The sequence below is a fragment of the Pseudoliparis swirei genome, chromosome 5, assembly GCF_029220125.1.
Source record: "Pseudoliparis swirei isolate HS2019 ecotype Mariana Trench chromosome 5, NWPU_hadal_v1, whole genome shotgun sequence".
Taxonomy (NCBI): Eukaryota; Metazoa; Chordata; class Actinopteri; order Perciformes; family Liparidae; genus Pseudoliparis; species Pseudoliparis swirei.
Window position 1 is genome coordinate 17,641,537 of NC_079392.1, and position 26,794 is coordinate 17,668,330.

A 26,794-nucleotide genomic window follows, 5' to 3' on the forward strand; every position below is an offset into this window, starting at 1 on the left:
GCCTGATGCAGTGGATCACTATTGCCTTGTGGCTGTGTCTGTGTGTTGGGTGTTTTGGGACACATCTATATGTACAGATTGTAAAGCACTCTAAGACAAATTTGTAATTTGTCAAATTGGGCTATACAAATAAACTGAATTGAATTGTTATGGTGGGGGTAGACATTATGGGAGTACTGAAGCGCTCCTGACTGAGACTGCTAACCCTTTGGCGGATAAGGACAAACATTAGCCCAATGTCCAGCCTCACGACGATTAAAACAGTTATTATTATTGTGTCTAACGCCTCCGTTGCCCCAATTTCCCCTCACCCACCATCTTCTTCGTTGTATAACCCATCTGTACGGTGGCGACCCAGTTATGGGCTGCTGACCCGGCTGCTGACCCGCCTGCTGCGAGACATGAGGTTGATGGAACTGAGCTTGAGGCGGTGCAAACGCGGCTTGCTGTGGCTGTTGATATATCGGTGCGTACGGATTTGGCGGAGGGGCTGGATACGGATTATACGGGACGTAATGTCCAGGCGTTTGTGCTGGTGTCTGCTGCACCGAGGTTTGGGACATTTGTTTTGCTTCTGCTTTGGTCAGGTTCATCTTTTCCCTGCTCTGGTTATTTTTATCTATATGGCGTCTGACCTGAGCTTCCCAGTCATATAAGTTAATGTCCATTAGTCCTACTGTCCCTTTCAGCTCAGTCTTTATGGTCACAGTCACAGATGATTCTATTGATATCCTGAATAACCGTTTAGTCCTGCTATCCTCAAGGAAATCTTCCCCCAGTTTTTCATTCCACAACTCTCTGATCCTACCTAAATAGGCTGCTCCTCCCTCACCATCCAGTGGTGGCATCATCATTAGCTTAGAAGCTTAGAGAGGTGCCTTGTGGCTGGAAAAAACTGCAGTTATGCTTGAAAGGGGTCTAATCATTAAGAGAGACTGAGGAAAAAATTCTAATAAATATATATATTTTCACTAACAATTCATATCTCGAAAAAAAATTCAAAAAATAAACAGATGGTCGTGCACTCTACCAATTAATAATTAGCGTCAAAAGATGTCTTCAGTTACTGTTCTTGCTCTCTGTCCTGTAACAGTGGCGCGCACGGCGGCAGCGCGCATGGCGGAGAGCTCAAGTTTGATTGGAGGCGGGGCTGCTCTCTGTCTTGTGACTTAAGCAGCTCTTGCCCTAAACCCCTTAACCAAGCCTTTGAATTTCCTATGTGGTCGTCCTGACACATTCCTTGTTGTTTTTCAAGTGGAGTGAAATAGTGACCTCATATGAAGCATCTGCAGCTCTGGATTTGTTGTTCAGCTAACTGTGGGTTACATCACTGCATGAACGCAGTTGTCCTTTGACATTACGACAAGAGCAAATACAAATATTTTGTCTCACAGAGGAATAAGTTATTTTTTTGTCCTAGGTCAATTAATTGTATCACAGCTCTGTATTTTATCTGGTTCTATTATTAATACCAAACACATGATGCTGTGTACAAACTGTTTAATTGAATAGTACATGTTATACTATAGCCAGACTAAAATACCCTACTCTACGCCACTGTTTAAAGGATTGTCTTTCAGTAAATTGGTGTGCGTGGGCTGATAATATGTTCAAAACAATGATTTACATATATTACATCCTGGTGTCTGCCTGTTAGTTTCAACATCAATCACCCATAAATTACATTTTGGGGAAATACTATTCTAATATTGAAACAAATAATAATTGGGGATAGTGTGTTGCATTGTTTTTATTCAGGACTTTGTTTTGTCTAGCAACAGGACTTTTCTTTTACAGTCAAGCAAATGATTTGGAACTGTGATCCAAGACTATTTATCTGCGATTAAATGTTCTTTTTCCATGTGGTTTGTGCCACCCAAACCCCAAACACGCGTTTTTCCACATGGTCTGAGAAACACAAGGGACACACTAGTGTTAGAGTGGCTTTGGAAAAAAAATATTTCTGCCACCAAGTATATGTGGCAATGCTGTGCATACAGGAATAAATGCTTTTAAAATAGTGTGTATATTATCACTTCTATAATTGTAATCGCAATGGTAACATTGGAAAGACCATTAATATTAATGGGGGCCACTTAAACTTAGTTTTACATAATTAATCATTATTATGAAGATTGTAGCTTTTTTTTAAGGATGCCACGAGAAAAAACTGTGATCTGTCGCAGTGATATCCTTGGCCCATATTTGGCTTTGTTAACAAGTTGTGCATGGGTCATTTTAACTTCTCAACAAAAACCCAGTAAAATAAAACCATAACAGCATCTCTTGTGGTCCAGAAAACTACATATCTGTGCAAGAATAGCTTTTGACCTAAGAGTCTTTCATATGCTCTTTCCTCGCGCCTCCAGATTGGAATTTTTTTCTGACTGAGGCAATGTGCCATGAGAGCGAGATGTTACACACAGGAAACAATCTGTGGAGCATTTTTGGAGTAAACAGTAGGCTAAATAGTCAGCTGTGACATGTCATTCAAATCAGAAGTGTGTTTTTATATAGAAATCTTAAAAGAGAACAGGCACTATTGTTCATTAACCCTTTTAGACATTAGACACATTTAGCATATTTGGAATTTAGCCACACTTTTTAAGTGCAATGCTATTAATGTTTGATGATATCATCAGATGTAAAAGTTCACAGATGATTTGACTTGTTTGTAGATTACTTTTTAGTCATCTCAGTGTCTGCTCAAAAATCATGAATATATTTTGGTTATGGAATTACAATAAAGTTAAAACACAATTGCATGCTCTGGGGCAGGCAATACAACCTCATTTGTAAAAACTATACAACTTGAAAAGGATGTATGCTAAAATTTTCTCTATAGATGAGAAAATATAAGAGTCTTAGACTTAAATCTGCCAATTAGAAATAAAGCCACAAAATGTAAAATCAAGACAACTTCCTGAAAATGTCATTCTTGACCCCGGTTTCTGTGTTTACAGGAATGTATCCATCTCTTGCCATTAAAGGCGAGCCTGGTTGTTGGCTCATGCGAAAGCCTTCAGAGCACTTGTGTAAAGAACATAAAAATTCCCCACACAATAAAACCGTTATTTATAGGACCATAACAGCCTTGTAGTTGGTCTTACACAAACCCAAGAGGAGGAACCAAGACACTCTATCCTCCCATAGACACTCACTGCTAAGGTGACTGCTGGTTTGTATAGCTTCCTAATGCAAAAAAACAAGATACAGCAACATAAAAACTAAAAGATTAATTGAAAATTAAACGTATACAAATTTACTCCAAAGGCAGAGCCAGAAAAAAAGGGGAAGAAAAGGACAGAGTAAAGGTGCTCTCAGTAACACATGTGATGTCATATGGAAAACAGTGTAACATTGTTAAACTATATTAAAAAAAGACCACATTGTGACACATTAAAGAAGAATGTGTCATCCACTTGTTAAAATAAAGGAATTAGCAATCAGAGAAAAAAATTCTGCAAAAACCAGAAAAGTCGTCATGGACACAAGGTCAGCAGAGTTCAAAAGTTCCACAATGTTGATGTCGTGGAAGACTGTGGATGAGTTAACCCTTGTGTTGCCTTCGGGTCAATTTGACCCGATTCAATGTTTAACCCTCCTGTTACCTTTATATTTACTAACATATTTTACCCTTGAGGTCAATATGACCCCAGCTATTAAAATCTCCAGAAAATTATTAGAATTAATATTGTTTTCCAAGTTTAAGTGTGAGGTACTTTATGTTTGTTTGTTGACTCCCGAAAGAACACCGACATTAAACATTGAATCGGGTCAAAATGACCCGAAGGCGACACAAGGGTTAAGATGATGAGGTGACTCCCCAGTGAGACCTAGCATCCTCTACTGCTTCTAGGTATCTCAAAGGGTGCGTGGGACTGAAAAGGGGCCCTTAATTAGTTTACAGAAATAATTCAATGAGACTTCCTTTCAAGTATTGGCAGAAAAAAAGCATCTCTCCTGATGGTAGCTGACACTGCATCACCCCAGTGCCACAAAAACTGAAAATATGCACGGAGACCATCATTGTTGGACAATATCTTGATGATAGGGCAAGCAGGTCTGGAAACTTGCACCTGAACATATTAGCCTTTTTAATTTATCGTTGTATCCAACTTCCCCAATGTCAGTAATTACACTGAAAAAACATCACATAAATGTTACGCACAAATGTCTCATGCAATTTAGAGTAACCAGTGCTGTGACCATTCAAAACATGTTCAGAATGGGCTGAAGGCTTGGCCTGTGGTGTTAGGTTATCAGACTCTGTTGGTCCTGGCTGACTCCAGAAAAGTTAAATAAAAAATATTTAGCCCTTCATGTAGCTTTAGCACTCTATCTTCTTCTTTTTCAGTGTTATGGCTGGTGGCAACCGCCACTTACCATGTTGAAGGGTAGACCAGACCTGTTATCCCTTTGCCAATTATCATGCTATATCCAGTATTAAGCAGCAAAAGTGAACCAGTCAATGAGCTGCAGTCTGCCTGTGCAGACGACATCCTTGAGGCTCCGCCCCATGCTAATTGCATCAAATTCCACATGGCACTCCTTTAGGTCCCAAAACAGTAATATAGAGTGGGAAGTAGATCAGATGAGCTGTTCTAGAGATATGGTAACCCAGACAGTCAGACAGACAGAGAGACAGACAGAGAGAAATTCCTTGATCCTAGATGATGTGTCTGTGACAACAAACGGGTGAGCCAGTGTAAGTTCCATTGCGGTGTGACACCAAAGTATGTCATGGAAGTACGGATATGTGACTCATGTCAGAGTTCTACATGCTGGTGATTGAGGAAACAGTTGTCTTTTCATAACTTTTTTTTGTTTTCATAAAGCAAAGTGGGTTGTACATGTTTAGTTTAGCTGATTTACTTGCCATTAAGAAGTGATTACCACATTCATACCACATTCTGCCCACTCTCATTTAACATTCAGAAACTCATTTCGGGTTTCAATGCCAAGTGCTGCTTCAGACACTTTCACACATTCATCAGATTATGACTTGTCCAAACATCACCTTTATCCAAACATCACCTTTCGCTCCTCAAGTCAATAGAAATCCAACACACGTTTTAAGCCTGGTAGAAGATAAATGTGCTACATCAAATCAGGGATTTAATGATATTCGTTCAACATGTTACATCATATACTCCTGGTCTGCTGTGAATAGCGAGGTATCTTTACCGGATGGTATTGATCCAGTAAACGTGTAACTTTTCTGCACAGCAAATACTGCCCCTCTGTGTTCCAAAACAGATGGTGCTCCTTGAGATTGTTGCTCCAGACTGCATAATCATTTCACACTGCAAAATGTAACACTTTTTACACACTTTTTATTTCACATTAAATGCACATGCATACCTATCTTATCATACCTACATTTGTAAGTCAAACTTTAAACTTTGCAGAAAAGTGTAATTATCACATTCCCTCTCAAATTAAAAGATAAACCAATATTATGCTATCATGTCAAATGCTATAAATAATGTCAACACTGTATTAGAAGATGGTTCTTCAAGGTTGTAGCTTATTGGGTCTACTGTGGTAAAACCATCTGTATTCTAAGTTAATGTTAATTGTTTCCTGTTTTCCTTACTTTTTGGTGCTACAAAGATTAATTTCAGAAAAGGTTCCTCGCATCTCTGAAATAAAAGCTGAACCTTTACTTGTGCTATGCTTTAAAGCACGATTGGGTCCTAAGGGGTCTACAGTATATCATCTGTTTTTGGAGAGCTCATGTATTCATAAAATATTCTATAAAAACTGTTATACCACCACAGTAAAAAATGTACAGTAGAGACGGGATAGGCAACGATACATATAAAGGACATTTGCCTTTCATATATTCTGGACTAAAAATTGTAGTAGTAACTATATATGATTATAATAGGGTTAAATTGTCTTTGTTTCTCAGTGCAGCTTAAACATCATAACGATAACTAATTAGTAACCTAATATTAATTAGGTTACTAATGACCCAAGGAGCCCGTATGTGCGGGTTGATGTCGGGACAGAGAGACACAGACAAACACACGTTCTCAGTCTTAACACTCATCACGGTGCCTCAGAGAACCCTCCGCATGTGTCTGTGATTCCACTGTCAGTACATGGTGCAGTGCGACAGGTCTGAATGGAACCCAGATATCTGCAAGATCCACACAACAAATCCACAAATCACATAACTAATGGGTTTGCGCATCACGTCTTTCCTTAATAATGAGGCTCCCTTCTTAATTTGAATAATTTATATATGAACCATCAGATCCATTGAACTTTGAATGTACCACGGTGGTAGATGTCACCGCTCTACAAAAAGTCAACTTTCCAGTAACATCTTTGTGCACAGATGTTTAAATCTGATACACGATCTGTTTCTTTCTTTGTATCACACCGCACATATCAATACTAAATACATTGGGCTATACTGAGGCAAAGACACATGGTTTAATTTTGAATGCAATTTAATTTGTTTAAGATGTGTTCAAGAAAGTCTTAGAAAATGAAACGGTGATATAATTCCCCGCAACGTAAGACATAAATAATAATATGTAATTTACTTCCCGTGACAGAATTTTAAATATCCTGCAACGAAGATATGTCATTCTCATTCTCACAGTAAAATATATCACTGTGCGGCTGGCATCGAATGCCAAAGTCGCTCTTCAGCTCTTTAAGCACAGTCTTTGAAAGTACCTTCGATTTCAGCCGCTGCATCTCAGCCAGTGGTCTGAAAGTGGAAAAAAAGGACATTGTGAAGCTCAAAGCCTATATCTAATTTCCCCCAAAGGACCGATGACCGGAGCTTTTATCATTTAGGCTAATTAACCCCTGACATGACGTGCTTAGAGGCAGGTAGAGAAAACAGGGAGTTGGCGAGGAAGGAGGACCATTACGCAGGTTATCATGACATCACCACGGGCTGGCTATAAAGGGGTGAGGACCAATACACAGAGTTAGAGAAGCACTTGAGGAGCTTTGGAGTAAAGGACGGACTGAAGCCTCTTATGTTTAACAGCTGATTGGCTGCAGCTACCGTCTCTCTTTCCAAACTTCAGCGCAGCGGAATCCCTTTAAGAATACAAGACTTGGCAAAATGAACTTGTCTTATTTGGTAGCGTGTGGACTTATGGTCACCCTGCTTTCAGTAAGGATTGGGGCAAAACCTTTATCTCCGGCGCAACAGAAGGTAAGAATATATTATATTCGTATTGTTGAGAACTAAAGGGTATTTGCTTCGCAGTATCATCCGTTGGGAGCTGAATAGCGCTTCAGTAGTGAGCAGCTGTTCTGTGGTCCAGACGCACAGGGCTGTTGTTTTACGCATCATATTTCATAATTGCAGTCATTTTTGGCAATTCAGGCATTTTTTTCCCACCCTGAATCTGAAACATCATAGCAAATCGGTTTTATATCCCTTTATTTTCTAAAAAGACAGCATATTTTAAATCAATTAATCTCCTATAGACATCAATGCTCCCCAGAATTGGTCATTGAGCATTTTTAAGCGCCCAATAAAGCAATTTGATAAGAGCTCCAAAAAAGAAAATAAGAAGTTTAGCGTAAACCATTACAATTACAATCTGTTATAGGCAATATAAGAAGCTACTTTAAACGATATATGCATTATCTACATGGAAATAATAGTTTCTGATAAAAAAAATTAAAAAGTCAACTACAACAATGTAAACGTTTTTGCACGGAAAACTCACCATTACGCATATAATTCGATGTAGAATAACACCCGATATTTCATACATTTCCCTTAGAAATAAAAGTGTTTTCTTATTAACTTAGATTGCAAAATGTGGAATGTCTGTAAGTTGATGCACCGCCATGCGTTCAGACCCGAGGAGCGCCGGCTACAGGCACCTGACCTGAGCCCTCACTGAAGGAGACAGACGGAGTCTGAAATGTCATAATTGAGCTGTTACCCAGTGAAAATGAAAGTGCAGAATTAGAGCGGCAAACTTACTGACTGTGTCCTTTGAGTCCTTTGAATTGAATAACGTTAGCATCTTGAGGATCTGTTCTAAAAATGCTTTTAGATTAGACAATACCATCCAACCCAGTTAATAGCGCCTTGCGTAAAATAGCTAACCTTATTACATTGTCCCTCTTGGCCTGAGCACGCAGTATTTCAAAGAGCTTCAATAAACACCATATTGAGGTTTCCCACAATGTAAACAGTTGCTCTGCTCAAAGAGGCACCAAGCATGTATTTTAATATGATCAAAATAATATCTCTTTGCACAAAGTATTTCACTAAGGGAGACGTGGTTTATTTATTTTCTCAATCTGTGTTCCAGTCTCTTAGAAGTTTGCTGGGCGAGGAGCTGGCGGAGTTTCTGGAGTCGGAGGAGAGGGAGAGGCGGCTCGACGCTGTGCGCTCTCGGATACGGTTACTGCGAGATTTACGCATGGACACCCGGGCTAAAGGGATGTGGGCTCGTCTCCTCAATGACCAACCTGCACCGAGGAGACACAAATCAGGAAACAAGAAAGGGGGTTCCACGTCGCGGAGTGGCTGCTTCGGACACAAGATGGACAGGATAGGAACCATCAGCGGCATGGGCTGCTAGGGTTGGAGAAGCGCGGTTATGGTGAGTTGTCTTCAAGTCACGGTCCGACCTTACAGTTAGATCCCTTGCAAGCTAACGAAATTACGTATATAAACAGGACAAAGGGTGATGTATTTGGGTAAGGAGTGAAAGAAACAATAAGGGGTACAAGCAATCAATAAATCGTAGTCAAAGGTCCAGTTTATGGCAGTTAGAATGGGATGGAAAGCAGGAATACATAATGGATAATATGAGAATAGAAAGAAGGAAAGCATTTGAGTTATTTTCTCCTTTGTCAATGGTCATGGACTCAATTTAAGTGACAGACGATGTTTAATTCATCAAAGGTCCTTACCGGGTCTTGAGTTAAGTTGCAGAATGGACAGAAGGAAGGATCCTTGGTTATGCAGTTGATAATATGCGTCTGAGTGGCAGCGTATTATGCTTAGAATATGTAGGGTGATGGACATGCATGCTGGTATTCCTTCAGGTGATGAATTCACAGTCTTGGCCAAAGGTCACCTTGATGTAAGAAATCATATAAACCACAACTCATTCTGTAACTGTATGTCAATAACCTCCACTGCCTGCCTGACTTTTCATTGTGTAAAAAAGAGAACATAATGCCTCAAACCTCTGATAACAAAGCTTTAACCTAGTGTTCCCTCCCTAACCCAAGACAGCAGGAAAGGCCATTTAAATCAATGTCAATATGATAAACAAGTTGGTGTTTAGAAAGTCCACTCTTGTATTCATGCACATTATCATAAATGATCCCATCTTTTTCATCTTGGAAAACAAGTAGCATGTATTCAACAAGGGGAACGAGAAATGGAGGAGGAAAGATGGGCTGCAGACAGACAAACGCACAGACATTGTAAACACACGGCTCCCGGCATGGTCAGGATCTTTTTGGGAAACCAGTTCTCTTTACCCAATTTATTTTAACAAAAACAACAAAGGGGGCTGAGGTGAGGAATGAAGAAATGAGGAAGTGAGGTGACGCACAATTAGTCCTGAGGCTTGAGGCTTTTTTTGGTGGTTGTGACAAACTGGGAAATCCTCATGGGGAGTGTGATTGTGTGACTAACTTGAGTTAGTGTGTGTGTGTTTCATCAACTGACACTCCACGTGTGAGCTGCAGTGTATTGTCAATGTGGAAGTCTTTGTGTGTTCATTGTGGTGAAAGTTATCACTTCACTTGACATGTTGAGAGCCGTTGAGAGGCAATGCAAACGCTCTCAATCTCTGGTCTTATACCTTAAAGTATAAAACAGAAGTATATTTGGAAATTCACAGACTGATGAGAAACGTGAGGGCTATATGTTGATGAATACATGGTTGATGAGCACTTTAAATTTGCTGAGTAAATGAAATAAATAAATGGGTAGTTTGCGATTGATCAGTCTAAACCTACTCCTCCCATTTCCTCTCTTTCTCTAGATCTCTGGACGATGGGTTGGAAAACAAAAGTTCTGTTTGTTCTCACCTGAGGAGAAAAGAAGAAAAACTCATCAAGTGACAGATTTTCGGTACGAAAGTCAACACGTCCAGCATAAACAAAGACTGAGATGACGATGCTACAAAACCCTCATATAAATGTGTATATATATATATATATATATATAAATATGATAAATATGCAGGTATATATATACATATGTGTATACCATACAAACTGTCAACTGATGCATACTACAAGACAGCGGACAATAGTGTAAACACTACAAACCGCAAAGCTGTATATTGATGCTGCTGCTGCTGTACATTTATGTACTTCATCTTCCCCTTCATAAATGTATTTATGTTTTAAAAAACTATTTATATGTTTATAAAAAGAGATATTTATGAATACGAGTTTTATTTATGTAACATTTTGAAAATTGATGCAAACTGCAGGTCAATTCTGTTTGTAACTTTTTTGTTTTGTCTCAAATAGTTGTAAATGCTTTCAAAGATGATAAAAAGAACATCTCACGTGCACTTAAATGTATCCTCTCTGGGTTTTTATGTTTCAACGAAGTCAACTATAAGATTGTCTGCATGATTGCAGGCAAAAAAGCGGTGTGTTGGATATGTCCGCTTGGAATAAGAAAAGAACTGCCTTATTTTCAGCTGGATTCATAGCTAACCCTAACCCTAACCCTAACCCTTTATATTTACTAACATATTTTACCCTTTGGGTTCAATTTGACGCCAGCAATTAAAACCTCCAGAAAATTATTAGAATTAATATTGTTTTCCAAGTTTAAGTGTGAGGCACTTTATGTTTGTTTGTTGACTACCGAAAGAACACCGACATTAAACATTGAATGGGGTCAAATTAATCCTAAGGCGGGGGGAGGGTGTAATATTGATTCGGGTCAAAATGACCCGAAGGCAACACAAGGGTTAAAACAGTAACATTTCTAAATCCATAGGCCAAAGCCTCAAACGCAGACACGTTCATGACATCCCTGTAAAGTATTAGCATCCAATGCAATATGAAAAATTTTATGTTGGATTTAAGGGGCAGAAGAGATGAAGAGATTCTTAAAGCCGTACTTTCTCAGATTGTGTTGCAGTAACTCATGGAACCTGGAAGAAAGTCAAGCCTTTATTTTCACAGCTTTAAGTTTTATAATATGGTAATTATACCTATCTCTATTCATATGGTATGCACCTTAAAGCAGATTTTCCAATGTGAAAGGCATAAAAGGAAAACAGTAAAGCATCCGGAAGAATGCATAAATATATGAGATATTCAAAGAAACAAACAAGCAACCTGAGAAAATAAGATGGAAACATTTAATGGCAAGGCAATAAAAGTGTGTTTATGAGGAAAACATAATAATGAATTAGCTAGCCGAAGTTTGTGAGACAGGTTGTTCCACAGTCTTGTGGCATAATTACCCAGAAGGGAGTTGAGAGCCAGAAAGGTGCTGATTCTGATTCTATTACAGGAGGAAGGATTCAAACGTTGGTGTTGAATGTGTTTCATTGTCGGCCACCTTTCATGACAAGTGTGAGCAACTGTGGTTAAATCTGAATGAGTATAACTCAAGTCAGGATTGCAAGGCATGCATACTCTAAATGTGTCTATGGTAAACATATACATACAGTATGTATATGGGAAACAATATATACATAGTCCAAGTAGTTTTCAGAAAAGCTTATCAGACTTGCCCCTGTAAGACCCGGCGTTGTAATATTACAACGTCACTTTTATCTCTCTAAAAAACACATTTGCAAAAACGTTTTTTGGGGAAAGACCATATTTACATAGTCAATGGATCCTATTGTCTTGCCTTGCAATGCCATTGCCAATGCCATTGCCTTAATAACTAAGGATGGGTTAAATGCAGAGAACTAATTTCCCCTTGGGGATTAATAAAAGTGTATATTCTTATTCTTACCTGCAAACTTTCCCGGAAGCACATCTCCTTGTTTCATTCAACTGGATATATCAACATTGAAGTAAGTAAATTCCATGAAATATTTTTTTGGGTGATTGTTAGAATATGTAGTTCATGTAAATACTAAGTTATTGTGGAATTAATGCATCACATTAGATTTTCAGCTTGTTATGTCATTGTTGTAATTTTACAACGTTGGGTGAAAATGGTAGTTAAAATAGCATGTGCACCTTGCACACTACATGGAGACATTCCACTTCTCGGATGTTCAGATACAGGATAAATACTTCCAGAAATATAATGTATTTGATGATTCACACTTTACAAAAGGGTTATTTGTTATAATTTTAAGTTTAGACCAGATTTGAATAATTCTAAATGGGTTAGGGTAACCCAAACCCTATGTTATTTCTATGTTCGCAGTGAGATATAGTCAACTGTTTTTTTTATCTGGACTTTTTTGGTTTGCCCAAATTACACAAGCCAGATAATGAATGCTTTGGAGGATGGTTGTTGAGGGACAAGTGTAAATGTTTTGGAATGTGGGAGTTACATGTATTTTGCATTGGTCAGGGAGAGGTGTAAATGTTTTGGAATGTGGGGGTTGCATTTATAATGCATTGTTCAGGGAGAGGTGTAAATGTTTTGGAATGTGGGGGTTGCATTTATAATGTATTGTTCAGGGAGAGGTGTAAATGTTCTGGAATATGGGGATGTAAGAGTTCTGGGGGGGTTGTATTTTCCTTTTGTAAATGTAAGTAGAGAGCACATTAGGTTGGCCAGACAGTATTGTGTGCCATCAGTGGAGTGTATTGCCTGAATAGGATTAATTTGCATTGGAATTAGTTATACTTGAACATTCTCTAACTATTGTTTCCATTTCAGAATGCCACCAGCAAGGAGAGCTTTCTTCAGTATCCAGGATGTCATTGAGGCTGTCCAAAATAGAGAGAGTGATGTTGAGATGGAATCAGACACCAGTGATTCGAGTGATGAGGAAGTGGAAAAAGAGAATAAGAGACCCACTGATTGTCCAACTGAGGATGATGACAATAAGGACATTGAGCGAACCAACACAAGCCAACCAACTAAACTGACTATGCCCCGGCACTGGTCTCGCTGGCTGAAATTCTGCTACCAACTAGGCCCAACGTTGCAATATTACAACGTTTCCCTAAAAACGTACAACATTTTTTTACATTTATTTATCCTTCATTATCTGCATTAGAAGACTTACAACATCATCTGACTTTTTAAAAAAAAATTTTAGATATTATTTCTATGTTTGGGTCTTACAGGGTTAAACGTGATTTATGCTCACGATTTGCACAAATAAACTCCAACACTGCAGGCCGCATCGGGTCCAGGCAATTGAAGAAGAAAAGAGACACACCTGTTGCACACACACGATGGACCCAATTATTTACCAATCTATGAGGCATTTTGATTTAATTTGTAGAAGTTGAGTGAATACTGAATACTATTGTACAATATACAGTGTCGTCTGTATAATATTGAGTACAGTCAACTGTAACACTAGGGTAAGTGCTACATTTACTCTGAAAAACCCAAAGGCAACACACCTTACACAGTCCAACACTGGTAAAAAAAAAAACTGATGAAAAAAGCAGTGTGAAAAACATGATAACAACTTTCAATCACAAATAAAGGGAAGTCACTGAACAGCTGCCCACGAGAACTTAGTCAACACTACTAAGTCAAACCCAAAACTCCACATTGTGAGCTTTGTTCAACTTTTGTCACTGGACTTCCATCCATTTAAGTAAACTTTGCGATGAGATTTTCATGCCCTATCTTGCAATCTTTGAGTATTTTCCAATTTGAACATCACAATGTCACTGACATGGACTCTTTTATACAGTACATTTGTTTTTGTCCTTTTCTTCTATTCTATATGTTACACGTAAATTAAATAGCCCAGGATACAGGCCCAGGTAAGTGCAGGAAAGAGAATTAACGTATTTAAAGACAACGGGTCTAATCTTGTTGTTTTGGGATACTGGTGTCTTCCTCGTTGGCCCCGATCAGAATTTTTAAAACTATTGCCGTCAATAACTAATAACAGCAGACAAGAGTTTTTAGTATTTAACTTTATTAGCAATGATGCAAACACAAAGAAAAATATAGACATTTTAAGAAACATTACCAAAGATTTATCGCAAGAAAAATGTACAGCAACATTTTAATATCCCTGGATACGTTTATCTCCCTCCTTGCACTTTCTATTTGTTGTATTCAGTCAATGTGATATATCCCTGTAAAACAGCACTGGTTAACTAGTGCAAGGGAATACCTTTGTTCATTCTGTAAATTCAGCATAGTTGAAAGACAGTAACACGACTCTGAAAACAGATGTTGTGTAGAATAGACAGGTGGAAAAAATCCAAACAACTCAAACCGCTTTTAATGTTGAAGAAAAACTGAAACATAAGGGAACATAAATAATGACCCACTACTGATAATGACTACATGGTTACTGAATTATTTTATCGATACCTTTCACAATGAACACGACTGCCTGCCTGCTACAGTCGATTGAATTCCCCCCTCGGGGTCACATTTAACCTCAACTAATTTACCAGAAAACAGTGAACAGGTAACTCGTGTGTGTGCTTGTAAAAACATTTTTTATTCCATCACAAGCTGTAGCATACATGATAAATGGTACAACACATGCATGCAGGGCTGAGAAGAACCATTGGAAACGTGACCATACCCTGGAAGAAATAACTGAAAATGAGTGTCACATTATGAGTGGACTGTTAAACAAGTCCAGCATATAACTGCTGTGGATTTACTGTTATCGTCACTGAGTAGTTAGTGCAATGAAATATGACAGAAATGCAAATAAGATCCAGCTGCTTACAACCCATGGTCAGTACACTGTAAAAAAGGATTTGAACAATAAGTCATGATAACATCGTTCTGTAATTTAATTCAACTTATCATTATGATTTATACAATTACAACTTAGTTGTGTACGTTTTCGGAAGTCCAACTCCAATAACCAGACGGCGAACTAATCTAAACAAACGCGGCGGATCAATACGCTTTTGACAGCGGGATCACAAATGTGACCCGGACCCTCCGCAGTACGTCGGTTCAGCGATGAAGGGGATGCAAGTCGGCCTTCTAATCGGCTATGAAAGTGGGCCAGAAACTGTGCGTGGAAATGCACAAGATGCATTTCCACGCACAGTTTTCAACGTTGCAGTTGTGGTGGAGGAAACAATTGTGCTCCACAAGCTAAAAGATATTCCAAGCAGCTTTGCCATGCTTATGGGAATTATGTACTGTGTGAATCTTGAGTATCCATCAGACATGAAATATTCCTTTGAGTTTCTCCAGTGAGTGTTGATTAAAATCAAACTTGACCAAGCCTCTGCCCGAGTACATGAACTGAGATACAAACTTCTCAGGTACAAAGTGTAAAAAAAGGACTGACGGTTTGCGAAATCCTGTCTTGTTCCTGTTAAAATGGTTCTTAATGTTCTGGGTTTTTCATACATTTAGATGTTAAGCGCATTCTCACTTCAACACATTCACTAGTAGTCTTCTATTCAATAAATTTGAATATTATAGTATATACATGTTTCGAGTGAAGAGTTAGTTCCTTGCCAGATGTGTCATGACCCGGAGTTTCTGTCTCGTTTTGTGTCTTATTTTGAAGTCCTTGTGTCATCTGTCTCCCTGTGATTGTCTGCCCTGGTCCTGATTGTTTCCTTCTGTGTGATTGCTGGCCCCGCCCTCATTGTGTCCACCTGTGTCTCGTTCCCTGTTGTCCAATCACCTTCACCTTGCCTGTGTATTTAAACCCTGTTTGTATCATTCTCCAGTGTGGCTTTGTACTGTTTGGTTCGTGTTAGTCGTCCTGTGTTACCTGTAATTCAGGATTAAATATTGGTTTGGAAGTAGTGTCGGCATTTGGGTCCTTGCTCTCGCTTCAACAACACATGACAAGATGCCACGAAATCCTGAAACTTGGACACAATTGTTTCTACTGGTTTCTTTACTGTTTACATTGACTTTTAAGGTTTTTCCTCTGAGTCTGAACTTGTTGTTAATATTCTGTTTAACCACAGTGTGGAAGTTGTTAGGGATCTGCATGTTTTTATGTAAACTTTGTTTTAATGCAATAAATATGATTTGTTTGCCACAAAACATGGTGTTTCTTATAACTACATTTTCATTTGAAATGATGCATACTTTTAGGTCATATTAACTAGGAAAGTAATGTCAACTTCCTTATAACTTATATAAGAGTTGACATTACTTATTTGGACAAGTGAACAGAATGCATGATGATAAGTTATATATTGTTTGAAATTAGATTGCTAAGTTGAACAAAGTTGTACTATACAGTCAAGTGAACTTACAGAGAGCAATCGAAAGCTAAAGTGAACTAACGATCATGAGTTGTATCAAATTGTAAATCCAATTTGACTACACTTGAAAGTCTAAGGCAGCAATTGTACTTATGTTTATAAGTTGAACCACATTGATTTTTTTTACAGTAGCTTAAACCCTAGGCCAGCAGACAACCTTGCATTTTATTATTATATATATACTTAACATTAAAACAAGATGAAGTATGTGATGTGTGATCATTCCACCCCAATACCATCAGTGTGTTAAAAAAATTGTATTCGAAGATGATTTTAAACTCATTGCCTATAGTCGAGTTGTAAGCATGGCCAGTCAGTACATTAGAATACAGAGCGGGGAAGAACAGCAAGAACAAGAGATAAGAAACACAAAATACATTTACACTAAACCCAAATGTTTGAGAAGTGTCAGAGCCATTTGTGTGCATAGTGCTAGACAAGTAAGGTGACAGATCGTTTTTAAGGTGTTCTAAGCTTGAGATGCTATCAACTAGTCAGGATCAGTACCAAGTAATCACTGTTAAGTGTTGTGTCGACATAAAAAAGTCTACAAATCAATCCACTATAAAAAGATTACTTTGTTGATTTTCCCTTCAAAAAATGTGTTCAAATAAGTAAAGAGCTCTAATGTATTTTCAGTTAAAAAACAGCAACTAATGAATGAATAAACAACTAAAACAAAAGAAAGGAATTTTATAACCTCTCACTTCCGAAATGATGGGTTTATACTGTGATACATTAAGCTGCTCTGTGAAATAAGTGAGAGATGTAAAAGACAATGCTGCCTCTCTGTGGTGTTGAGGGTTAATTACTCAAATATGCTGTTGGTGTCCCCTGGGAATTAGTTGAGTCTCAGATGCTGGAGGCTACATCATATCGTACACACATTGCTTCAAATGAAGACTGGTTGTAGAAAAGCTATGGATTTTGTGGTGAGATGTTTTTTTCATCTGCAATGGTTGAACAAAACAAAAGTTAAATTTTCAACATTGAAGCATGCACATGCATATTCACAAGGAAAAGTCCTTTCAAAGTTCAAATAGAAATGATATGATGATAACATAATATGACATGATAACTTGGCAAACTTCATCTGCTGGAGAAGATTGAGGGATACATTAAAATGCTCCATAACTGCGACTAAATACACTTTATGGGGTTTTGTCGACTTCAATGTTTTCCCTGCCTTGGTGGCTATATTCTGGACTGATAGATATTATTGTTGAATTCGGTGGTGAAGCCGAATTCAAAGGCCTGGACCCAATATCCATGCTGTAGCCAACATTTGTTATCTTGTTTCCTTTTCTGAATTATCATAATGATCTTTTGCTGTAGTAAAAGCGTTAATTCAATAAATGAATTGTACTTCTTATTACCGTGGGGTTTTAATTTAACAAAATGTACCTAAACTAGCAACAGTAGGCTGTTTCTATTTCTGATACATTAATGTAAAGTATTGTTGATCACGGTTGAGCTGGAACTATTCGACCTACAGTTAAGTAGTTTAGGCTAACCTTTTACAATGTATCCTATTTTATGATGATAGCCTATGTACAATATTAATCTGCGAAGTAGCTGTTAACTGTTAGGCAAATTAATGTATTGGAGCAAACTGTTAGTTAGGCTAATGTTTCTGAAGAAGATGCAAGCCTATACAGCTTGCTATAGACATGCAGCAGCATAAAATGGAAGTACTGAAGTAAAGTATAAGGCTGGGTCTACCTCAGATTGGTAAAGTAGCCCCAAGTTATTTGAAAAAAGGAAGTCGCGTTGTAGGCCTACTGCTCCATGCAACTGGTGTTCCGCATGGTAGGCTCCATGTGGTTGATCAGTGATGGCAACTGGCTCATACCACGTGGTTCAGATAAACAGCTGCGTGGATGTGCTGTTCTCTGTGGCCCACACGGTATATGGTGAACATACAACACATACACGTGTATGCATTCATGAAATAGTCGACCATTTATTTCTCTAAACATGTCAAGTTAAGATAAAAAATACCTTTAAACTGTACCGTTACGTTCCGTGTGACATAGGTCGACTGTCTTCAGAAACAAACATTGCTATACACATACTTCACCAACGAACACAGGCCTATTGGTTGTTTAGGTCGGTCACGTATATATTCATCGTGTATTCATCCAACAAATGGTATAGTAACGTTAATACAATGTAAGGCCTGTCCGGACAAGCGATGCGCGGGCACGATACAAATGCTCCACCCTTTGATTGGCGGAAAGAGTCATGTGACCGGGTCGCGGTGAACGCGCAGAGCAGGAGAGTAAGTAGCGCGGCTTCGACTTCTCAGTCTTTCCTGCCCAATGTCCCACCGAGTAGGCTGAGCCACGTGTACGCGTTAAGCAATTTCCTTACTTGTTCTCAAACGTCCAGTTATTTGTGTTTGATCTAAACACACATCAGCACCATGGTGAAATTAGCAAAGGTAAGACAACATTCTATTAATTTAACTGTTTAATGTTTTTGGTTTTGTCATCGAAAGCTGTGTTACGCATGAGGCCTTCGCGAATAAGTTGCTGCGTTTGTGTGAAAAACGGCAACGACACCGGGGTGAAATGTGTCTCTGCTATGGCGTTCTCACGATGAACTACACCGTCAATGAAGGACTTATTAAGTGGTTGAAAATACACAGTGAAATTCGTTATTAACATGTCTCTTGTTCGTGATAGGCCATGTTTGCACCGTGCTGTAGGTTTTCTGGCCTTCCTTGCTAGCGGTTAACGTTACTGAGTAGTCAAGATGACATTCATGCGCCCGCTCGATTTTTAAGAGGCGTTGCTTTGTGCGCCGGGTAATGTTAACTTTAAACTCTTAACTATTGTAAAATCTGAAATGTATGTACTAACCTACCTAACGTGTAGTGAGTGAATTGTTAGTACTAGCATGCTGTTCAATAGCCCTAAAACGCACGAGTTTATTTCCGTCGACGGGTGATCACCGCGTGGTTATTAACTATGCGTTCTTTTTCATAACCAGTTTTAATTTGTTCGGTGCCCTTTTTTCGCGCAGCAGGGTTTTTTTCCTGGTCAGCATGCTCTTAAGAGTGTACCGTAAACGGCAAATTAGCCTACATGCTAGCCCGATCGCCTGAGCTCCACGTGGGTTGTGCGCCTGCGCTGAGTGACACACGAGGTGAAAACCGACAACCATATTACTTCCAAACCATGTGGCGATTACTGAACGCGACTCGTGTCTGCCCCACTTAATCATTGCCACAAATATTAAATAAATCATTTTGGCGGTTTTATCCAATAGCGTAAACTCCAATGTTACCCAGCATGCCGATACCGGATACATGGAGACTCATATCCCTGGATTATTGTCGGAAGTTAAATGTGTGATTTGACTAATGACATGTATATATTTTTTACATTTATTAACACCCCTCCCCCTCTTTTCAGGCAGCAAACAAGCAGGCAACTCAGAAGAAAAAAGCCCCTCCACCCCCCAAAGAAGTGGAGGAGGAATCTAGTGAAGAGGAGAGCAGTGAGGAAGACGTGGTATGTTCAGTTGTGTATTCTTTAACAAAATATATGGTACGTATTGTACGAAAGTAAAAACAATCACTTTTTTTTCTTTATTCCAGACTCCACCTCCTAAAGTGGTGAAGAAAGCTACACCAGCTAAAGCTACCCCAGCGAAAGCTACCCCAGCGAAAGCCACACCAGCGAGAGCTACCCCAGCGAAAGCTACCCCCGTCGTTAAAAATGGTGCTGCCGCCAAAAAAGCAGAAAGTGAGGAGGATGGTGATTCTGGTAAGCATCAGAATTCAAAGCATGCATTAATTTTGATTTATTCGCTACATGGTCTACTGAGTAACTGTTCCCGATCTTTCATTGTATATAGCACAACCTTCATGTATGCGCCGCATTAATCGAATGCCGTTTATGAATACTTATGTCCACATATTCAAGTATGAACTAGAGATTGGTCCAACATGTTCACACAACTGGATTTATAACTTGTGTTTTTACAGATGAGGAGTCAGAGGAAGAAACTCCACCACCAAAAAAGACTCCTGCAAAGGGTAAACCAGCCAAGGCAGCTCCTGCAAAGGTAGAGGAGTCAGATGACGAAGATGAGGACGATGGTATGTAGTGTTTGTGTTGTGCATTGTAGTTTATTTGTAGTAGCTTTAGATAATTTGTTATCTTACTAGCATTTATGCCATCTAAATGCAACCAGTGATCATAGAATCGGGTTGCATACTTCAGATACGACATAAATTAAATTGCAAAACACCCTCCATTTCTTGACATGCATGTGGTTGTCCAGTACTCGTGTGTGAAATGTACGGAGGAAAAATAAATGCAGCGCTATGTCTTCGGTGCCGGCATGTATTACCGTCTGCCGGTTCTATCCTCAATCGTTGTAACATTCTTGCATTTAGGTATTTACCATCTTGCATGTGTTCAAGATAAGTGAACTTGGTTCTGTCTTGAGTTTTTAAAAATGATTTGCCATGTATAAAACATTTTGTGTTTGCATAGATGAATCTGAAGAAGAGGCTCCACCACCCAAGAAAGCAGCTAAACCTGCAGCCAAGGCCCCAGTGAAGGCTAAACCGGCAAAGGAATCCTCTGAGGAAGATGAATCTGAAGAAGAGGCCCCACCTCCTAAGAAGAAGGCCACTCCAGCCAAACCAGCTGCCAAAAAAGCTGCAAAGGCGGCCAAAGAGGAATCTGACGACGATGATGATGATGAAGATGGTTAGACTAATCTTTTATTTAAAAATATATATTTTTTAAATTATTGATAATTACTCTGTTTCCTGACTTAAAATGTGATGATCAACAAGGGACTTAATACTGATTTTGTATGATGTCACCTTTTATTAATCTGATGTCAGGTGCTTGTTGGTTTTTCATTTATTCACATAAGATAATAACTTAAAACAATAATTTTTGTGGTCCTCCAGAATCTGAGGAAGAAATGGACACCACTCCTGCGCCAGCAAAGGCGAAGAAAGCAGGCATGGTCAAGGCCAAGGAAGACTCTGAGGAGGAGGAGGAAGATGACGATGAGGAGGAGGAGGATGATGACGACGATGATGATGAAGAGGGTGAGTTTTTTTGATTTTGAATATGGTTCACCTAATAAAACTTGGCATGTCTAACTAACGCGTCATTTCCCAGAGTATCATTGATTTGAAGCGTGTAATTTTTTTTACTTGTCATTATTCAAGATTTTGCAACACTTTGTCTACAGAAGCCCCTGTAATATCTGGAAAGAGGAAGGCTGATAACAAGAAGGACTCCCCTGCTGCAAAGAAAGCAAAGGCAGAAGGCGAAGGTAGGAATGATTCACTGACCCATCAATTACATTTAATCTTTTTATCTTGATGATCAACAAGGGACTTAATACTGATGTGTGATGTCACCTTTATTGTTCTGAATTGGCATGTCATACTGAATCGCCATGGTATACTGTTGAAACTCTGTGGTAATTCTCTTTCTCATTTACCAGGGTTCTGTCTATTTGTTGGAAATTTGAACTCCAACAAAGACTTTGATGAAATCAAAGACGCCATGAAGAAATTCTTCACTAAGAACGGCCTTGAGGTCGTTGATGTCCGGTTGGGTGGATCGAAGTAAGCAACCGAGTGTGTAATGTTTAATGTACTCAGGATTGTAGCCAATATTAGCACTGATAGACACTTCTGCCAGTACACCTCCAATTCTTGACGCACACGTGGTTGTCCAGTACTCGTGTGCGATACGCACGGAGGGAGAAAAAAATGCAGCGCTATGTCTTCGGTGCCGGTGTGTGTTATCGTCTGCCGGTTCTATCCTCAATCGCTGTAACATTCTTGTTTCATAGTTTTTGATTGTTTTGTTTTCAAACCTTGCTTTAATCTCTATCTTGGGACAGTAATGTCTAATGGTATTGTATGACTTATCTTTAACAGGAAATTTGGTTATGTGGAATTTTCATCTGAGGAGGACATGCAGAAAGCAATGGAGCTCAATGGCAAGAAGTTCATGGGTCAGGAGTTGAAGTTGGACAGGGCCCGAAGCAAGGATAGCTCACAGGAAGGCAAGAAAGGTAAACAAAAGAGAATCGGTGTTTCCATGCATGCAATTTAAGAAATATCTACCATTACACCTCCAATTCTTGACACACACGTGGTTGTCCAGTCCACGTGTGTGATATGCACGGAGGAAGAATAAATGCAGTGCTATGTCTTCGGTGCCGGTGTGTGTTATCGTCTGCCGGTTCTATCCTCAATCGCTGTAACATTCTTGCTGTTTGTGATTTGCCATCTTGTGTGTATCAAGTTCATAATTTGAGAAGATTTGAGTCGGGGAAGCTGATCACAATACTAAAGCTGATATTGTATCTACAGAGAGGGATGCACGGACCCTGTTTGTGAAAAACCTTCCTTTCTCTGCCACGGCTGAAGACTTGAAGGAAGTCTTTGAAGATGCCGTGGATGTCAGGTTACCTCCAGGCCAGAACGGTTCAAATAGGGGGTAAGAACAAGCCAGCATTACATTTAATTGTCAGACTTTGTAAGTCTGGAAGATGTTTCAAGGGAAACAATGGAACACAAGTATTTACATTCATGACCAGCACTGTGTGTGTGTATATATATATATTATTGCTTGACAATAAATAATTTCCCCATTTGACAGCATTGCCTACATCGAGTTCAAAACTGAGGCTGAAGCAGAGAAGATGCTGGAAGAGGCTCAGGGAGCTGATGTACAGGGGAGGTCCATCATGGTTGACTACGTTGGAGATAAGAGCCAGAAGGGGCCCACAACACCAGGTAAGCTTTTAACATTTTGTAAAGCTATGTTGCGAGCATTGGTATATACTGTACAATACTTCTATAAAATACTTTCTTTGTGACTAGAGCAGCAGCTTCATAGTAATGCATAATGTAAGTGTTTTTTTACTATTCATCTCACTGATCTCTTGTCCTTCTGTCCCCGAAGTGGCAGGAGCAGCCAGTAAAACCCTTGTGGTGAATAATCTATCCTTCACTGCCACCGAGGAAGCTCTACAAGCCACATTTGAGAAGGCTGTCTCCATTAGGATTCCACAGAGAGATGGCAGACCTAAAGGGTAAGTGTCTGTAATATTGGCTTAATGGCTGCATGTAGAATTTTCTGCTAGGTTTTTAATCCATCAAATTGTTAGCAATTAATCTCTATCGGCTACCCCTTCTCATGAGCTCCTCTTAATCTTGCCCATGATTTTGTATGGATTCGCACGAGAAGCAGAGTCAATGTACAGTCAGAACTGGCTTGTGCTCCCCTAATATGGGTGTTGCTTATGTCTGTTGTGCAACAAGTAGAATTAAGGGATATCACACTGCCATTTTGTTTTTGTAGTGTGGTCCTCTTGCAACACCTGGCCTAATGTCATGTCTTTTCTTAGTTTTGCTTTTCTAGAGTTTGAGACTACAGAGGAGGCTACCGATGCTCTGGAAAACCTCAACAACACAGATATTGATGGCCGGTCGGTCCGACTGGAGTACAGTCAGAACAGTGGCAGAGACGGGGCCAGAGGAAACGCGGGTAAATCTAAACATATCTGGATAAAAATTAACTGGTTATTTTGTCCAGATTAAGATCCTTGTGGATGGCATCTTTTAGGGGCCATTTAACCAGTTTTAATGATTTAAAACCTTGTTTCTACCAGGTCCAACAAAAACCCTCTTTGTCAAGGGTCTCTCCGAGGACACTGTCGATCAGACCCTCAAGGATGCGTTTGATGGCGCTGCAGCAGCCAGAATAGTCACAGACAGAGAGACGGGGTCATCAAAAGGGTAAGTTTCACTCTTGTGAGCTCTGTCCAGTGTTGACGGAATGGGTTTGGTAGAGTAACCTTAGTGGATGTCTGATACACTGAGTCATTAAATGTGTTGCAACTATCAAGTGGAATATCAAATCGGTTTAGCAATTGTATTTATTTAGTGTATAACTAGTATACTAGTAGAACTAAACTCTCCTTCTGTCCCCTTGCAGTTTTGGTTTTGTGGACTTTAACAGTGAGGATGACTGCAAGGCAGCCAAGGAGGCCATGGATGACGGTGAAATTGATGGCAGAAAGGTAACCCTGGACTATGCCAGGCCCAAGGGTGAAAGTGGCTTCCGTGGAGGTCGCGGCGGCGGTGGATTTGGCGGAGGGGGCCGTGGCGGCAGAGGAGGTCGCGGCGGCTTCGGTGGCGGAGGCTTCGGTGGTCGTGGTGGCGGCGGCGGCGGCGGCAGAGGAAGAGGAGCTCCCCGTGGAGGTGGAGGACGTGGTGGGCGTGGTAGCTTTGGAGGTAAAATAAATCAAATTGGTTGTTGGTTTTGGTTAAATTATAGCAATGGGTTTTTTATAACTTTATAGCAAGAGTTGGACACGGTCTAAATCCGATTTGAAAATGCCAAATGGTAATCAAAGTTGTCTCTTTCTTTTTTTTTATTCAGGTGGAAGAGGAGGCGGTGGATTTGGAGCCAAACCCCAGGGGAAGAAAACTAAGTTTGATGACTAAATCCATAGTCTATTTTACTTTTTGAATGGACTCTGGTTTCATCACTTTTCAGAGCTTTTGGACATTCCAGAAAGCGTCATTGATATATATTTAATTGTTAACGGGTATTTTAGCCCTTTATTTAGAACCCTCAAACCTTTCCCCACCCTTGTGTGCCATAATGGTACTTTTGACCTTCTCAGCGTCAGAGCTTTGTGAGTACTGAATGTCCCGAATGCAAACATGCGCCTCTCGCCCTCATTATCTTACTTGTTTTTCCGAAGGAGTAAAATGGAACGGGTCTGGCAAACAAGTTTGCTGTGAAAAATACGCTCGTCTTTGTCAGATACATTGTGTAAATTTCAACAGTTTGTATGATTTCATTTTACCTTTTGTAAAAAACAAAACAAAAAAGTTTCACTTGTATCCATATGTTTTTTATTTTGGCATTTAGTTTGCTTTTGTTGCCACGTTTTACTGTAATGTGCAAAAGCATATTTTGATAGCAGATTTGAGTCGGTTCTCAAGAGTTGGTTAAGAAAAATGGCAACAGTGTTCTGTTGAGTCAGAGGATGGAATGCCTCTGGCTTGTCTTTGTAACATAAAATATTTGTAGTGCATTGACTAATTCTTTTTCTCCCCATCTGAGAATCCCAAGATTTTCACATGATTGAATAAAACCTTGTAGGTGGTGATTTTTAAAATGCCTGTCCTCATTACACATATCAATCAAGTAGCAATAGGGAAATAATTGTGTATATGAAAGTACAATATCACATTACCGCAATCAATTTTAATCTAGCTTGATCTCAATAGTAATAATTGAACAATCTAAAGACATGTTATGATGCTGGTGCTCAATCTAGCTGACTTAAATCAGAGAACCTATTTAAAGAATGTTTAGATATTGTTGGGTATGCTTCTCATGGTTTGCCTAAAATACACGGAGGTCTGAAATACTTCTATTGTGATTCATTATGTCCTGAAATTTGCTGTGATAGCCTTTTTAACCACACGGTGGCAGTGTTGCCTGATTTCCCAGACTGCTCAGATTCTGCTGGTCGAATATGCTCAGGGTACAATACTCTAAGCATGGTTTTCCTTGGCTGCTTCAAGCCACAGGGTGGTGGACACATTACCTCATACCATGTGTACTGACAGCCAAAGGGATGCAGCATGGTTTGTTCATACAGGTCGAACTGTGAGATCGTAATCTTCTATTTCTGCGCACTCAACCCACAGAACCCTCGTATGCTGTCATCACGTGGTCCTGGTAGCTGAAGAGAGTTCTTTGTTCATTATCGTTCCCGTGGATGGCACCCTGACAATGTCATTTAGAGAGTTGTTGCCACTGGTTGTCTGGTAGGACCTTTATTTTTTTAATTAATTTGTATATTATCAAAATGGCTTTTTGGCTAATGTCAAACTACATGCACCTTGAATACATTAGTTGTAAACAGTGCACTGAGGAGTAATGGGGACCAAGGCTGATTTCTCATTTGTTTAGCAGCTGATCCAAATAGGACCCTCTTTAAATGAGACCATACAGCTGAGTCCCCTCACAATGGATCTTTGTCTAGTGCATGGTGTCCTATAGCACAGTTGTATGATGTCCCTTTGGCCTCTTCCCATGTGACACGGGAAGTCAGGGCCTGTACTGTCTATCAGCTGACTGGAAATCCAAATCGTTGCTGTGGTTCCGTGTTAACAGCGTTTGTGTGTAATGCCGTGACTGAGTTCAGGTTCCTCGCTAGAGAGCAATGCAACTGTTACAAATGGGGATGAAATGCTCATCGTAGACTTTAATACAGCTTTTTTTGTGCCATTTTAATCTCATCAAGCCTTACAATTTTTGAAGTTGTTTGCAAAAATATATCATGGAATAACATGGAGTGTGACATTCACAGTGATTACATCCTTTCATATTATGTGCATAATGCCGCCACC

At 39.5% G+C, this 26,794-nt stretch overlaps 2 protein-coding genes and 4 non-coding genes across 6 annotated transcripts; all 6 read left to right on the top strand.

Moving 5' to 3' along the window:
* The first annotated feature begins 7,028 nt into the window (after positions 1–7,028).
* nppc (natriuretic peptide C) lies at positions 7,029–10,298 on the top strand. Its single transcript, XM_056414479.1, has 3 exons — positions 7,029–7,189; positions 8,310–8,603; positions 10,005–10,298. Exons 1-2 carry the CDS (start codon positions 7,097–7,099, stop codon positions 8,580–8,582), a joined length of 366 nt encoding a protein of 121 aa, XP_056270454.1. The 5' UTR covers positions 7,029–7,096; the 3' UTR covers positions 8,583–8,603; positions 10,005–10,298.
* Positions 10,299–18,677: 8,379 nt separating this feature from the next.
* On the top strand, positions 18,678–25,465 carry ncl (nucleolin). The gene is made up of 16 exons (XM_056414471.1): positions 18,678–18,805; positions 19,782–19,880; positions 19,967–20,135; positions 20,357–20,470; positions 20,871–21,089; positions 21,299–21,442; positions 21,589–21,672; positions 21,847–21,970; positions 22,289–22,425; positions 22,727–22,853; positions 23,016–23,152; positions 23,322–23,451; positions 23,767–23,906; positions 24,031–24,157; positions 24,357–24,655; positions 24,804–25,465. The coding sequence occupies exons 1-16, from the start codon at positions 18,788–18,790 to the stop codon at positions 24,866–24,868; spliced, it is 2,133 nt and encodes a 710-aa protein (XP_056270446.1). The 5' UTR covers positions 18,678–18,787; the 3' UTR covers positions 24,869–25,465.
* Positions 20,623–20,760, top strand: LOC130194559 (small nucleolar RNA SNORA57). The gene has a single exon (XR_008831887.1). It is a non-coding gene; the product is annotated as a small nucleolar RNA SNORA57 (small nucleolar RNA).
* On the top strand, positions 22,051–22,189 carry LOC130194561 (small nucleolar RNA SNORA57). Its single transcript, XR_008831889.1, has one exon. It is a non-coding gene; the product is annotated as a small nucleolar RNA SNORA57 (small nucleolar RNA).
* Positions 22,485–22,622, top strand: LOC130194560 (small nucleolar RNA SNORA57). Its single transcript, XR_008831888.1, has one exon. It is a non-coding gene; the product is annotated as a small nucleolar RNA SNORA57 (small nucleolar RNA).
* LOC130194552 (small nucleolar RNA SNORA75) lies at positions 23,548–23,681 on the top strand. Its single transcript, XR_008831880.1, has one exon. It is a non-coding gene; the product is annotated as a small nucleolar RNA SNORA75 (small nucleolar RNA).
* Positions 25,466–26,794: the final 1,329 nt, after the last annotated feature.

Excerpts from the sequence above, each read along its gene's own strand:
- ncl (XM_056414471.1), top strand. Across the intron at positions 21,971-22,288 it reads GTCCGGTTGGGTGGATCGAA|GAAATTTGGTTATGTGGAAT; the intron begins GTAAGCAACCGA and ends TATCTTTAACAG. Across the intron at positions 23,452-23,766 it reads AGAGATGGCAGACCTAAAGG|TTTTGCTTTTCTAGAGTTTG; the intron begins GTAAGTGTCTGT and ends GTCTTTTCTTAG.
- nppc (XM_056414479.1), top strand. The coding sequence starts at position 7,097 with ATGAACTTGTCTTATTTGGTAGCGTGTGGACTTATGGTCACCCTGCTT. Across the intron at positions 7,190-8,309 it reads TATCTCCGGCGCAACAGAAG|TCTCTTAGAAGTTTGCTGGG; the intron begins GTAAGAATATAT and ends TCTGTGTTCCAG.